Genomic DNA, 16,098 nt, shown 5'->3' on the forward strand with positions numbered 1-16,098 from the left:
GATCCAACGTCATGACATTGATTTTGATGAAGTCAGCTTTTCCATATCTATGTGAACATCAAAAGCCTCAAAAATCCTTTCTGCGCTTATAAATTATTTTTATTTTAATAAATTAATAAAATAAGTTTACATTTTAAGTTTAAATGCCTAAAATATCCCAATTTATGAAAATTTATCATAATTTACTGCATTTAAGAGTTTTTTTTTTTTTTACACACACCATTCAATTTTTTCTTCACCACTACAAAATTAATTTGAATTCTACTTAAATTATATCATCAATTTCTCAATCACTATACACTTTAAAACACAAAAAATTCAAACCTGCAATGCTCGTAACAAAAATCAGATCTCACCTCTACCACTAAAAACAAGTCATAAGTTAACATTCTCATCCCCTAAACCAACACTTAGAAGACACATTTAAACGTTCTTTTAGGTAAGAGTAAAACATTATTCTAAAGTTGAACGACAAAAAGTAGAACAAATCAAAGTCGATAACCACATTAATTAGTAGAATTGTGTAAAAGAATAAAACTTTAATCACATCACACAAAATGAGTATTTTATGCCAAAATTAGATGGCCCCTCATTGCCCCAATACATCTCTCTCTCTCACTCAAGGTACTGATTCATATGTGAGTTCTTGCTTCTATGGCAATCAAAACTTAGGTCATAATATCTCTACCAGTACATGTTCTTCTGCTCCAGACAAGTTTTCATTTAACAATTTTGGGACGAAAAGCGCTATCAACAATGGGTTTCTTCTTAAACCGGGAATGAAATCCTCATGGGAGATCCTCCCGTCGTGATTGGCATCGAGCAAGTTGAAGAGATCATGGATCTGCATTTACGAGTTTCGGGCAGTAAATACACAAGATCGGGATTGAAGTGATTGCATGAAGAATGAATTGTCACTCACCTCGTCCTTGCTCAGGCTCGGGATTGATAGCGAAAGAGATTCTTCCAACTGTCACACATACAGTACGGGTGAGATTCGCGGGTTTGATCTAATAAGAAGGCATTTAATGGAAATCATAGATGCACACCTCTTGCTCCAGAATGTAATGTTTCCTATTAGAATCGCATTTTTCGAATGCCAATTCACAGGCTCGGGAAAATGATGGCTGGTTCAGAATGTGAACTGATGCAACCAAGAACTGAAAGCAAAAGAGTTTCAATCATAAAAGAACAAAGTCTTAACAAAAGCCCACAGAATTTCATAAGCATGATTCCAAGTCAACGAGACATCAGCATAATGGCAGTTTTCCAGCTCATTATCAGCACTATATACATTTCTTTACATTCACAAAGTAATGAATAATGATGATAGTAAACCGAGAAGAGTGGGGATTTTTACCTGTTTGAACGTAATTCGCCCATTCTTTTGCACATCAACAAATTGGAATATCTGCCAAAAACCAATACCCAAAAGTTCATAAGAGATATAAACATGGACTTGTGCATCGCCAATAAAAACTAAAGACAAGGGATATTGTCTTCACAGCACAAAATATAGTATCTGCTCAACATGATTATGTTCAACATCCTTGATTGGGATGGGACTCAAACTTGTGACCTCCCGTTTGAAATGGTAACAGTGATGTCATCAAACTACAAGACATCAATAACGAGAGATACAAAAGAAGGTTTAAAAAAAAAAACCGTATTTATATAGCTACTCATTTTCAAGACACAGTTATCACAAGACATCAATAACGAGAGATACAAAAGAAGGTAATACTTTCACAATGTAAACAAAAAAGCAGTAAGTAGACATCCTATTAACTAACCTTTTGAGAAAGGGCACACGGCTTGAGTCTTAGAACCCTTAGGAAATCGTGTATTTTAACTTGTCCCCTGCATATGGAGAGAAGATCATTAAAAACGCAGTTACTTATCTACCACAGCAATCTCCCTTTGTTCCAACCAAGAGCATACCTGGAGTCGGGGTTCATGGAAAGGAAAACATCCAGAAAGTCCATAGCCTCTAAAGAGCTCACATTAAAGGCCTGAAAGAAGAAACATATGCATGTCTTACATTTTCTTCACTTCCGATGAAATTAACATTAGTACTCTAATGCTAAGGTAGACACAAATGTCTTAATTACTCTGTAAAGTTCAAAGTAAGTCAATAAAAAGGTCCAATGTTATGAATAGCTTTTCTCTTAAGAAGAATAAATCAAATATGAACTCACCGACTTAACCCATGCCATTTCAGTCATATAAAGGGAGGGGTTTTCCTAAAAAACATAAAATCATTAGTATATCAGTCTCAAAATATTAGTATTGTACACAAAAACCTTCAAAGATATTTGGCATTACAAATTTTCATCTCTGCCTCTACAAACAACTCCACTTGTCAAAAACTTCACATAAACTACTTCCAATAGTGATATCCAAAGTCTGATACAATCATACAGCTTTCTGATACTCGAAATACTGAGAGAGAGGTGAGGGAATCAGTCTCCATATCCAACCCCCAACCCCCCACCCCACAAAAAAAAATGAAAAAAAAAATTTGTATACCTTGTTGGACTCAGCAGCCTTCATAAGAAGCAAGGCATCGGCATAAGAATGTGATGTTTGTACAACATTCAGAGAACTAGCAATGGCATGGCTAGTCTGCATTAAGAAATTAATTATAGCATTATAACCATTGGTACTAGTATATTAATACCTAGACTGTCAGACCATATTCACATACTACATGCTCCTGTTGCCCAATATATGTATCTTAATTTACCTCAAAACAGAGAGCATGACCAGACCACAGGGATAAATTAGGGAGGAAAGTTTATGAAAAGAAAAAAAAAATTTAAAAGTACACATAACTTCTAAGCATTACAATATTAGGAACCATTTCAAGAATCAGACAACTTTATTGGACAGACTAAAATATCAGGAAGCTTAACCAGTACAATTAACATACACATGCGTACTATATCTGAAAAGTGAGGAGTATTTCAGAACATAAAGGCAAAGCCACCTATTGGTCAAATTGTTAAACAGAAGTAGAAACTGAAGCTATACCACAGCAAGAAAGTAGAAAGGTGTGCACCAACGCACACATATTCATCCTAATGATATATGCAGATTTCAAAATTTCTCATTAATTTAATTTTTTTTTTCCCATCAAAATTTTCATGGGGTACATGGAGGGGGGACCAAAAGGGGTCTTTTGTTAATTATTATTATTATTTTTATACCCACATATGCAGGACCACGTGGCTCACACATGTGCTTTCCATTACATCTTCACATCATCATGACAAAGGAACAGAACGATGATACCTTTGAATAGAAGAGGGATGGCACATGGACAGTATTGTAGTTTGGGAGTAAGACTGTCAGAAAATACTTTTTACTAGCACCTATTTTATTCCTATTCATGAAATTTTAAGCTAAAGGCAAACCAGAGATCAGCACTTAAATAGCAAAAGACTAAAATAATGTTTAATCAGACTTGACTCACCCTCTTAGCAAAATGAACAGCGTTTTCCTTTTGATTCTCAAGTGGTGATACAATAGGAAGGTATTCAACCTGTATCCAAAATGCAGTGATTGTTTACCATATCATAGTTACAACCCAATACAATAAATAGTACAAGCATGGGCAAGTGCATGCTCAGATTTCAGAAGAAAAAGCAACGAAACACATTGAGCTTAATCATCTTTCCTGGAGCATACGTGCACAACCAGCACATATATGAATTAACCTTGCTCAGAAAGTAACACATTGTTTTGGTTTAGCATACCTCCATGAAATTGTGAAACTGTGTGAACATTCTAAACATCAATCTTGCCAAAGAAATATTTCCCCTGGACAAATCATAATCAGGCATGAGACTATGCTAGTAAATCAAACAATATATGTTCATTAAGAAATTTACACCAGAAAGATGCATACCATGATTGGTCAAAATGTACATGCGGGTAGCGAACAACAACTGGCTGGATAGGAAACCCGGGGATAAATGCACCCAATTGGAATGAAATAATAGATCTTCCATTGGTGGTGGTGCCTTCAGGAAATAAAAGCACTCGTGGGAATTGATCGCGAGAGGCCTTTCTCTGTATTCAGATCCTTGAAAACATACTTCTGTATCAAATTACTTATGTATAGATAAAATATTTAATGATTGGAATTTACTGATTCAGAAACATTTTAGGATTCATAAAAAGCAGTTGATCAAACATTTGTGAATGTTATTTCTTGCACTTTGACTTTACATTAACAACTCCAATGCATTCATGTATGTAATTTGGACTGCAGTTAACTATAAGTTCTGGGTACATGATATAGATGATGCTTTAGACAAATAACAATTCCAATGCATTTCAGCTGAATCTTTTGATTTGGATAGGGTTAGAAAGATATTCTTCCCATTTACTTAAGTTATAAGATTGTGATTATTAAAAAAGAAAGCAGGAAAAGAAAAAACTGAATTTCTATTTCTCTATGCACGTCAATTGAAATAACAAGCAAAGATACAAAAAGTTTTTACCTTTATTTCATTAACAGCATTCTTCCTTGATGATTGTGAAAATCTATCTACATATATCACCTACACATTGAAAGAAAAGGGAGAAGCACAGTTAATTTCAAATCTGAAAATGCAAATGCAAGCATGCCATGGTAGGACATATTTTTCCTGTGAATTCAATGGAGATAGATAATCCCAAACAAAACAAATAAAGAATGCAGAAATCCATGTTAGTCATTTCAATTACCAGTAAATCAATACCTGCATAGCTCTAATTATGGTTCCAACAAATGGCATGGAGTCATGAGATTCCGATGCAACAATGGTGGGAAATAATTCATAGAAAAAGAAGATGGGGTCAATATATGATATGTGATTAGATACAACAATAGGAGCTATCTCCCTCGGGGCAGGTTTTCCTTTTCGCTTTATCCATTGATAGCTGCAACATAATATAAAGGAAAATCATTACAAAGAATGAAAGGCAATGTTGGTACTCAATTTTAGTAGACAAAGAAGCTAAAAACTCCGCCTTTATATCTTTAACAAGACAGTCTCTAACTTCTAAAGCTGCCAGATAAGCTTACCCGAAAGAGAAGAGGATAAAACGGGCGGAAATCCGGGTAACCCACATGAGTCTAGACCTCCATTTCGGCATCGGATTATGCTTATCCCTCCAGCCTCCGAGAGCAATCCGGGTAGCCACATAACCAATCATCAAACAAATCCCGAAAAGTGCGAGCCGGATCAGAGCAACGGGCAAGCACACCAAGATCTTCACCCACTCATAAACCCCTTCAATCCCGGCCGTGTGGTTCAAAAACGGGTCAATCGTCGAAGACTCCGGCGCCTCGAACTGGTGGGCCCCGAGGAAACCGTATGGGTTATCGTCGACCAGTTCAAGGCCGGCGCCGAGCCGGCCATCGCCGTTCGAGCTCTGGTGCGCGAGATTCGGAGCGCCACGGTCGTTAACGGCGACGATCGTGTGGGGACCATCGCAATCGGAGGGCGTGGCCGGCGGTAAAAGAGGAGTTGACAGCGTGTGGTGAGACATTAGTGTGATGATTGATGAATTGCGCGTTGTGATTCCGAATTCTGGAGTGTAGCTCTCTGGAAAGTGAGAAGCACAGACCCGATTTTTGTGGTTAAGGAAGAGCCTTAACAGCCCATTTTTGTTTGTCGTGTTGTCTTTGGAACTTTTTTTTTTGGACCACGTGTGTATAAGTGTGTTTCCATCTAATTGTTCCATCTTCTTCTTCTTCTTCTTCTTCTTTTGAAAATTTATTATTAGATTTTCATTTTAAAGTTTTTTTTAGTATGTCTCCGAGAGTCACTCCATGCCGCTTGACCACAAAATTTTTAGCATTTTAAAGTTTTTTCTGGCACAACCAAAATAAAATTAATAAATGAAAACGTACCATCATATCCCTTGATCACCTATAACCTTTATTTCAGCAGCAGTATAGAGTTCGAATACCACTGAAAATCTATGGGTTATTAGAAGATCTTGACTGATAAAAGGTGATTAAAAAATTCTTATGCGTAGAGTGCACATATAAGGAGTCTGAACCTGCAGACAAACAAGATTACTTGCCATTTATCTCCTCTAATAATTCTTGAATAAAGATTTTGAAGGTATAAAATTAATCTATGCAATACAAATAATAACTCGTTATATTTTGAAAATTATTGAAACTATCTAACTTACGTTACGTAAGTCATATAATAGAATAGTTGCTAACTTAATTATAAAGGAAAACGAAGATGTCTAACGAGATTAATGTTAGCTGTGTTTCAATCTTATGCAACAAACAATACTTATAGAAAGTGACAAGACAATTGCCCATTCTTTAGGCTACCAAATAAATTATTGTAGAACTAAACAAACACCAACACGTCAGTTTTCTTTTTCGGTGACAAAGAAAACTCATAGTTCATGTCCAATAATATGCATTAAGTAAATCTTATAAATCGTAGTAGACCTTGCGCGTTAAATTCAATTGAGGAAGTGTTGATATTATGAAATGTGATTCCCATTGATCCGAACTTTCATAAATCAAAGATTGCACCAAACGCGAGAATAATTTTCTCACATTCTAAACTTTTCAGAGAAATGTGAACTTTTACTGTTACCAAACACCCGCTAAGAGTAATCCATGGAGGTGAGAATGATATGACCTGAATTTCTTTTGATTTATTCAAAGATTTCAATTATGTAGCTAGCTACCCAATTGAGAGAGTGTTTTGTTGTTCTTAAAAAATAATTTTAATGTGTGGTTATAGTTAAATCACTAAAAAAAATTTGCAACTGAGTGGTAATGAATAATGCAGAAATGTTATGTAGAAGAGGATGGTTCATCAGTTGGTAGTCAGTGTCACAGCAGCAAGGTCTGTCAATGGCGGAAATAGAAAAGCATTTGTAGAGGCCACAGGGCAGTACATACAAACAAATACGGAGTAATGTATTACTAATAAAGTAATATAGCACTAAGTACAAGGGGATAGCCTCGAGATCTACATTTCACAACTCATTATAATATGTTTTATTCACAAGGGATCAGATCAGAGGGTTTAATTTGTTAGGAAGAACATAAGGATTAGTTAATTAAGTTAAGGTCGTTCAATTCCTCACGGCCGCCGCCTCCGTGAAGCAAGCGGATCGGAGGCGGCGTCCAATCGTATTCCTTTATTGCCATCTCCATCTCAGACAGTGTCCAACTTCATTGTCTTTTCTGCATTCACTATTTTTTCCTCCATCTTCACCGCTACCGGTCGTTAGTATCTTATTTTTGCACTGTTGTTTTCCTTTGTTTTGTTTTATTGGTTTAATTTTGTTTGCAGTTTTTGTGTTTTTTCTCTCGTTGTTTTGACGAGTTTCTTCCTATCGTTTACTTTGCGAGTTCTTTTTTCATAATGCGTGAAACGATAAAACTAGTCATAGCGTACGTGAATCTCATCCTGGGTGACAAACATGACAATGAAAAAGAGACTCCTATGAACTATGATATGCAGTTCAGCCCGATGGAGATATTGTCAATGGATAGAAGAATGGCCATGGAGATATTGTCAATGGATAGAAGAATTGAAATAGATACTCAGGAGGTGTGCAAGACTATTCAACCAGTGTCAGTCTTCGGTACGTTTGACCAAATCATTAAAGAAGCGTTAAGTTCCTTCAAAAAATTCAGCTTCAAATTTATGAAACAGTCTACGAATCAAGTTTTCTATGCTAGGGAAGTTGTTTCCATGTATGACTGTAAGGAATGTTTGATCATTCCATCGATCTTTATTGTAAACGTTTCAGCCTATGATTAATGAATTAGCTTCTTTATTTTCAAAAAAGTTAAGGTCGTTCAAGTGGGTATCTGAACGGGTGAAATATAATATTCGTATCAAAAGATTGCGAGTTTTGATTATTGTCAATATATATATTATTGGTTTGAGATCGTCGCACAAATTTTTTTTAATGTGATTTACCTTCGATCCATTATTCATATCTATAAAGTTTTTTAAAAAAAAATTACAATTTTATTATTAAAAAAAAAAAATTGCCGTCCGGAGGATAAAAACAATCATCATGCAAAATCCTCCAAGACTAGAAGGAACTTGGGCAAATTAAACACACTAAAGCCCTACCATATTGGAGAGACATTATTGACTTTGCTTATTGCTTATTGAATTGCTTACTGTTGTGGGTGAGACTCTTTCTTCCCAAACTTCACACATGTGACCAACTGAATTGTCCATGTGTACATAAATTGATTGTTCTAATCACACTGTTTTTGCCTCAACGTTTTTACATGTTTGATTTTAACTATTTGCAACGACTCAAATAATTGTCTTAACAACTTATCTTTGTATAAATAATTTGAAAAGTTAACACTTTGGTAGGAATTATTACATAAAACTATAGGAATGCGATCTATTCTTTTTTTTTTTTCTTTTTGAGTTCTACTGACTCTAGTCGAACCCACTCCCTTCCACATGGGAGTGTACATCGGATGCCGCTGGACCACAAGGTCTTTGGTGGAATGCGATCTATTTAATATACACCGTCAATACTGAATACAAGTTCTCTTCATTACCCAAAATTATTAGTGCTTTAGTTAATAATTGGTACACAAAGTCTTATCCATAATCATTGCAAATGACGTGTTTGACTTATTAAAGAGAGTGTTAAAGTGATTTTAATGGCGTCCCATACATTCTCCATATTTGAATATTCACAGAGCATCAATGGGAATTCCATGAATGGCTGAACATCTCCCTTCCATGTGCGAGTCGCCACCACCTTTTCGAGGAATTTGGAAAATTATTCATACGCATGTTTTTCCAAGATGTTTAAATATATATGCCCTCTAAATAAAATCAAGACCACAATAATTAGATACGATTTAGATTGGCACGATTAATAACACAAAATGATTATATTAATAGTCATATGGTATGACCACTATCCATAATCAAATGCAACAACAATGTTTGAATTTGAAGCATTTAAATCATCAAGCTCTTAACCTAAGGTTAAACTTTCAAGTCTCATTGAGTGTAATACTTCTTTTGTAGTTTTGTGGCCACGTGACGCGTTTGGGTCTTATTATTCATAGATTGTTTAATTTCCATCATTCAATCTAATAATTTGACTAGTTGATAAGAATGTTATTACTATTAAATGTATATATGGTCATAAAATCACCGTCAAGAGATTGAAACTTTGAGCTCACAACATAATTTTATTCACAACTCAAGTAGAATGTAACTAAGTAGAAATTTCGAAAGCCAACTTCCCCCTAACACAATAATCTTAATGTTTAGTTAACTTGAGTTAAATTTTATCAAAGTATTATTTAAACTAGTTTACTTTTTCATTGTTCTTTGATGATTAGAATTATAAGATGAGTTTCGTCTCTAAAGTTTTTCGTAAATAAAAATTAACTTGAGTTAAATTTGGTTGGAAGCATGAAAAATGAGGTAAGGTGGCACAAAAATGGCAGGTCTTGAAAGTGGGAATTGGGTTTAAAATATGATTTACTTGTCTTTCACAAACACTTTGCTACTAATGGAAACAAGGTAGTCCAAGCCTTGCATTTGACTCCAAGCAAGTGGCCCTGGATGAAAATGGCTCTTTGTTTATAAGCCACTTCTTTTAACCTAATAATCAATCATGACCTAGCTAGCTCTACATATTCCAAAATTTACAGCAACACTAGCTTGAAGGTCAAATTTCCAACCATATTAACCCAACAATTTTGAACATTACAGTTTTTAACCAGACTGTTAATTGCAGACTGTTAATACAGTTATAAGGTTGAGGCTCGACTCTTATAACAGTACGTCGATCATGTTAAAAAACTTTGACTACCCTTTTTCTATGTACCAGTCAACCTCTGCGAGCACCACCCAAACCAGATTAGTCTCACAGTGGTAGGATATGGGATAAACCCTTTTTTTTTTTTTTGAACCATCCAAAAAGATATTGCTTAATGTAGTGCCTATTAGCCACCCACACTATCACTATAGATCATATTGATTGGATGATAATAAACGAAACTTCTGTGCTTATTGCAATTATCTATGCAATGATGACACTCTTGATTCTTCAACTGTGCATAATTTAGTATTTAGATTTGTTCCAAGGCAGGAAAAAGAAGAGAAAAGAGATCAAACTTTGGTGATCAGATAATAGAATATGGAGATGTGTTTATGGTGCCTCTCATGTATCCTCATAATGCAACACAGCCTTAAAAAAACATCCTCATAACATCACCTTCTTCCTTAAAAGATTAAAAAAAAAACAAAACCAATGATAACAACATTAACAATCCCTCTTTCTCCACCTTTCTTCTAAGACAGCCAATCAAAATCCTCAACAGACAACCAAGGATTTAAGCCAACGTCTCCTGTTCTTGTCAACTTTCTGTTCATGGCTATTGTACAATACACCTTTGACTTGTAATAGAATGTTTTCCAACACTTATATATAGATGTCCCTGCAAATTCACACAAACAATGATGAGAAGTCACTTTGTTTTGAGAATGTTGGGGAAAAGACACTTCCATTGCCTTCCTACTTTTTATCTCATCTGTCTTCTGCTTATCACAACAGGCCCTCAAAATGCAGAAGCAGACAGCAATAAGGTGACATTTTAAGGTTGTTTGAATTGGCAGTATATGTATAGCAGCCAGTTAATGTATACGATACTGCGTGTATTCTGCAGGGCTCTTATATTGTGTTTCTGAAAGATCATCATCCAGTTGATGAAGAAACTGCATTCCAGAATCATATTGATCTCCTGTCATCTTTGAAGGGGAGGTCTGTTGAATTTAATCATTTATCCATTCCCTTTTTTGATTTGGTTAATGAAAATGTCTGCAAGGATGTTTCTTTAATTAATCTCTGATATTGCTTTTGAAACAGCAGCCTTGAGGCAACAGAATCTCATGTTTATAGCTATACAAGAGTGTTTAATGCATTCGCAGCGAAGCTATCTGAAGATGAAGCAGATGAGTTATCAAGTAAGTGGAATAATTCTTGTACAGTTTGGGAATCTCTGCAGCTTCTGAGGCTAACAAAGTTATTGATTGGAAAAAAAATGTTTCAGGATTGCCTGAAGTGGCTTCTGTTATCCCCAACCGGTATCACAAACTACACACGACGAGATCATGGGAATTCATTGGTTTGCCCCCTACTGCCAGGAGAAATTTGAAAGCTGAGAGCAACATTATTGTAGGTGTTCTTGATACAGGTTATGTATCTCTAAATAACAGACTCTGATAGTCTGATCCCATTTGGCCATTTTCTTCGATCTATTTATACGTATCGTTTTATTGTAGTGTTTACATGGTTATGTTGAAACCACTTTTCCCAGGAATCACCCCTCAATCACAAAGCTTTAGAGATGACGGTTTAGGCCCTCCACCGGCTAAATGGAAAGGAAGTTGTGGCCATTTTCTCAACTTTTCAGGATGCAACAAGTAAGTTATGGATCAGACATTGAAAATCCTTGGTTTTGAGTGCTTATTTTCATGACTTGATTCGATTCGAGTTTAGTGATTTGTGTCCTTTTTTCTTGTTTTCCCTGTGGTTTTAATTTCAAGCAAGCTTATAGGGGCTAAATATTTCAAGCTGGACAGAACTCATGACCCTAGTGACATATTGTCACCCATAGATGTGGATGGCCATGGAACTCACACATCATCCACAATAGCAGGAAGTTTAGTCCAAGGTGCAAACTTATTTGGCCTAGCCAGAGGGGTTGCGAGGGGCGCAGTTCCTGCAGCCCGGGTGGCTGCTTACAAGGTGTGTTGGGCTAGTTCAGGGTGTTCAGATCAAGACATTCTGGCTGGATTCGAGTCGGCCATTGTGGATGGCGTGGACGTTATCTCTATCTCGATAGGCGGTCTGACAGGCAGTTATACATCAGATGCTATAGCTGTGGGGTCATTCCATGCCATGAGAAGAGGAATCCTCACTGTGGCTTCTGCTGGGAATGATGGACCTAACTATAACACCGTCTCGAACCATGCCCCGTGGATCCTAACCGTGGGGGCCAGCAGCATTGACAGGCAGTTCAGGAGTGAGGTGGTGTTGGGCAGTGGACAAACAATTTCAGTAAGTTGTTACTAATCTTCTTCTTTTTTTTTTTTTTTTTTTTTGAGTATTACTGACTCTGTTACAATGTAATATCTGTTCATTGTTACTAATCTTCTTTAATTTTACTGTGAATGTGCCCCCGCCCCCTGTTGTTGATTCGAATTGATTGTGCAATCTGCAGGGGATTGGAGTGAGCACAATTGAGCCAAAGCAAAGATCATATCCTGTCACCACAGGAGCTGATGTTGCCAAGAACTCAGAAAGCAAAGATGTCTCAAAATACTGTCTTGAAGACTCAATGGACCCTGGAAAGGTAAAGGGAAAGCTTGTTTACTGCATATTGGGTGGGAATTGGGGTGCTGATTCAGTTGTTAAAGGTCTTGGAGGGATTGGGACCGTTATCGAGAGCGAACAGTATCTTGATTCTGCTCCAATTTTTATGGCTCCAGCTACCATTGTTAACAGCACAACTGGGAAAAAAATCACTGATTATATACACTCAACCAGGTATCTATCTATATATCTTCTGCACTGTTCTATCCGGTTTTTAGAGAGCGAGAAACGATGATTTAGTTGAATGCAGGTCACCTTCTGCAGTAATTCACAAATCCCAGGAAGTTAAGATCAAAGCTCCCTTTGTGGCATCCTTTTCAGCACGGGGGCCGAATCCAGGAACACAACACCTTCTGAAGGTATGCATATACATGTAGTGTAAGTTTTGGTTCCCCAGTGCTTAATCTGATGCCTGTGGTGTCTGCATTGAACAGCCCGACGTTGTAGCTCCCGGGATTGACATTCTTGCCGCGTACACCCTCATGAAATCCCTCACCGGCCTGAAAGGCGACACGCAATTCTCGGAATTCACACTCATGTCTGGTACTTCCATGGCCTGTCCTCATGTTTCTGGTGCTGCTGCCTATGTTAAGTCATTCCACCCAAACTGGTCTGCCTCTGCTATCAAATCTGCCCTCCTGACTACTGGTAATTAAACCAGATCGCATCCATTTTTTTTACGTGTTTCAATCTCACTTCACGACATATATCAGTATTGTTAAGAGTCTCACGTTGAAAATATAAGATAGAACATATGAGTTAGACTGGCTAATTGACAGGATTCAGTCTTTTAGTCTGGTTTGGCTCATCTGCATTATATAGCCTAGATGAGTAAGAGTAACCTTCGTCCAATCTTAGATTATAAAAAGTACTAACCGGGTCGAATTTGGAACGAACAGCAACGCCTATGAGCTCCCGGGTGGATAGGGAAGCTGAATTTGCATATGGTGCTGGACAAGTGAATCCAGCAAAAGCAAGGAGCCCTGGACTAGTGTATGACATGGAAGACATGTCCTATATCCAGTTCTTATGCCACGAGGGGCGCGAAAATTCATCGTCTTTGGCCACTTTGGTAGGCAGGCCTGTGAACTGTTCCAAACTGATTCCTGCAAATGGAGAAGATGCCATCAACTATCCCACAATGCAACTTGCCTTAAGAAGTGACAAAGAACCAACTGTCGCTGTGTTTAGGCGAACAGTCACGAACGTCGGGCAGGCTCAGTCGGTTTACAACGCCACGATTAGGGCTCGAAAGGGTCTCGAGATCACTGTCAAGCCTATGACTTTGTCGTTCTCACAGGTCGAGCAGAAGAGGAGTTTTAAGGTTGTTGTGAAGGCAAAGCCCCTGTCAAGTGCACTTATAGTGTCTGGTTCACTGATATGGAGAAGCAGCAGGCATATTGTGAGGAGTCCTATTGTCATTTATGACCCAAAGAACTTTGATTAGTTCCCATGTTCAGAATCTTGCAAGAAACACACACAAAATGTAGAGCAGCTAGCAACAACCTTATACTATCAAATAAGACATGAAGATGATGTCTATACTGTCATCTGATAATCTGATATACATAAATAACAGTTGAATCCTTTCCCTGATTCCAATCTTCAATCCAAACCAAACATGACATCCTTAGTCCAATCTTTTATTTCATCTTCAAAGCATTTCTTTGGCCCACATCTTATGGGAACTTACTCCAATATGTATAAGCTAAACAAAATATACTAAAATGAAAAAAATAATTGTTTGATTACTCTTTTGTTAGTTTAAAGATTTTATATGGGTTATTGAAAAGTTACTGGAGTGGCATTTAATTATATGTATGTATATGAATTAATGCACGCACAACACACGAAATGCGCACACACAATGCACGCAAAGCGCACGCATGGCATGCACAATTTACATGCATGACTATCGCTAAGGTCGAGCAAGAAGGGAAAGATATGGACCTATACTTGCACATTGCTGTTAGGGTAGCTATTATTGCATAAAAATTCAAAATTGTCAAATTAAGCACATATACAGAGAGACAAATTTTTGTGCAAATTAATTAAAATACTTCAAAAGCAAACTCTATATATGGAGCTAAGCATCTACATCCTAAATACCTTAATAGTCTTGACCATCTCGATTGATGTGATTTTTTTATTTCTTTTTCAATTATTTTAAAAATGTAAAACCATGTAACTTGAGGTTATTAAATATATGTTTCAGTAGGTTGAGGAACTGGTTATGAAAAAAAAAAAGTATTTCCCATCATCTAAAAAACAGAAGAAAAGTAGGTTACAGCTTTGATGAGTGGACTGAAGACACAACTTATATATGGCGCATGAAGCTAAGGCACCAGTCCATGCCAGGCCACTAAAAGTAGCCCACTACTATATATAGTTTTCATCACTTATTATTCCATTCTTCTGTAATTTACTCACCACTCCTCCAACCCATCATCATTATTGGTTCCTAAAAGAGGTGGAAATGATCTCTGCATATATGCCACTCCACTAACGTGAATGACCAGAAAAGAAGCAACAACAAAAAGTAGTTTATATACTAGCTTAGTGAGCACAATAAATAATAATAGTGTTAATAATACGAATAAAAGTCCACCCTAATCCCTTAAAAAAAGTCCACCCTACTTATTATTGTTGAGGTTACATGCATGCATATTTATATTATGTTTAATTTGTAACTTGAATTATCATCAAAATTAATAAAAAATCTATTTTGTTCCGGTAGACATAGACACATTATATTGGCGAACCAAGTAAATTATTTACATTTGTTTTTTTATTTCTTGATCAGATCTCTTCAAGATATAACAATTATATGATAACCTTAGGATGAATGTTACGTTGTTGATATCAAAATTTAATGGAAAACATTTAAAAGCCGGCCATGCAGTTATAACTAACTAAAATTCTAACAAAAGGTCAACCAATATTTTTAAAGATTTTGGTTGCCATGATCTATCATTCTTCATCTATCCTTAGCCTTTTCATCTCCACCGACTCAAACATTAACGACTTCCAACCAAAACCTACATGCTAGCTTGATTGTGCTCAGCTCCAAGGCATTCTGGTTGGCCACAATAATATGCTTAAAAAAATTAAAGCCACCACTTCGGGCCAAGCCATCAACAACAAATGGTCAACAAACATATATGCACCAATTAGAAATGATGATGGACAACATTATTGTTAGTTCAGATATATTAATTAATTATTACATATGATGGGTAATATAATATAATATTTCCCATATTGTTGTTACTGTTCATCCAACATAACATCCATTATATATGGATTGTGCCTCAGTGACTCTCCTTGAGAGAAGGTCACAAGATCAAATAAGAATTTATTGCATGAAATACAGATATAATTTTCACCAGTTGTATCGTTGTTTTGTCTCACAGGTAATTATACAAAACACCACATGAGCTGGCCTTCTTGGATGACACCTCCTTCATCATTCTTTCTTGTATGGTACGCTTGAATTGGTACATTGATGTCACTCTAGCATGAGTATATAACATGGACTCTCATGCTTCTCATATCACTACATTAGTTTATGTTAATATATATGTATCATGCTCGAACACAATTTTTTTTTTTTTTTTTTTTTTTTTTTTTTTTTTTTTTTTTTTTTTTTTTTAATTTTTTTTTTTTATATTTTTTTTTTTTTTT

General features: G+C 36.3%; 2 protein-coding genes across 3 annotated transcripts; one reads left to right on the forward strand and one right to left on the reverse strand.

The window, feature by feature from the left end:
• Positions 1-479: 479 nt before the first annotated feature.
• LOC115997050 (lysophospholipid acyltransferase LPEAT2) lies at positions 480-5,713 on the reverse strand. Its single transcript, XM_031236505.1, has 14 exons — positions 5,075-5,713; positions 4,749-4,929; positions 4,509-4,568; positions 3,911-4,074; positions 3,759-3,822; positions 3,476-3,544; positions 2,530-2,625; positions 2,199-2,243; positions 1,942-2,012; positions 1,794-1,860; positions 1,361-1,411; positions 1,050-1,160; positions 923-970; positions 480-844 (listed from the first exon to the last, which is right to left on the reverse strand). Exons 1-14 carry the CDS (start codon positions 5,539-5,541, stop codon positions 674-676), a joined length of 1,665 nt encoding a protein of 554 aa, XP_031092365.1. The 5' UTR covers positions 5,542-5,713; the 3' UTR covers positions 480-673.
• Positions 5,714-10,169: 4,456 nt separating this feature from the next.
• LOC115996271 (subtilisin-like protease SBT4.14) lies at positions 10,170-14,016 on the forward strand. Of its 2 annotated transcripts, none has more exons than XM_031235449.1 (10): positions 10,170-10,625; positions 10,706-10,800; positions 10,906-11,003; positions 11,090-11,233; positions 11,357-11,462; positions 11,586-12,099; positions 12,263-12,588; positions 12,665-12,773; positions 12,849-13,062; positions 13,314-14,016. In XM_031235449.1, exons 1-10 carry the CDS (start codon positions 10,497-10,499, stop codon positions 13,859-13,861), a joined length of 2,283 nt encoding a protein of 760 aa, XP_031091309.1. In that variant the 5' UTR covers positions 10,170-10,496; the 3' UTR covers positions 13,862-14,016. The 2 variants fall into 2 exon arrangements, with proteins under 2 accessions (XP_031091309.1, XP_031091310.1); XM_031235450.1 differs by having other exon boundaries at positions 10,909-11,003.
• Positions 14,017-16,098: the final 2,082 nt, after the last annotated feature.

The sequence above is a fragment of the Ipomoea triloba genome, chromosome 11, assembly GCF_003576645.1.
Source record: "Ipomoea triloba cultivar NCNSP0323 chromosome 11, ASM357664v1".
Lineage (NCBI taxonomy): Eukaryota > Viridiplantae > Streptophyta > Magnoliopsida > Solanales > Convolvulaceae > Ipomoea > Ipomoea triloba.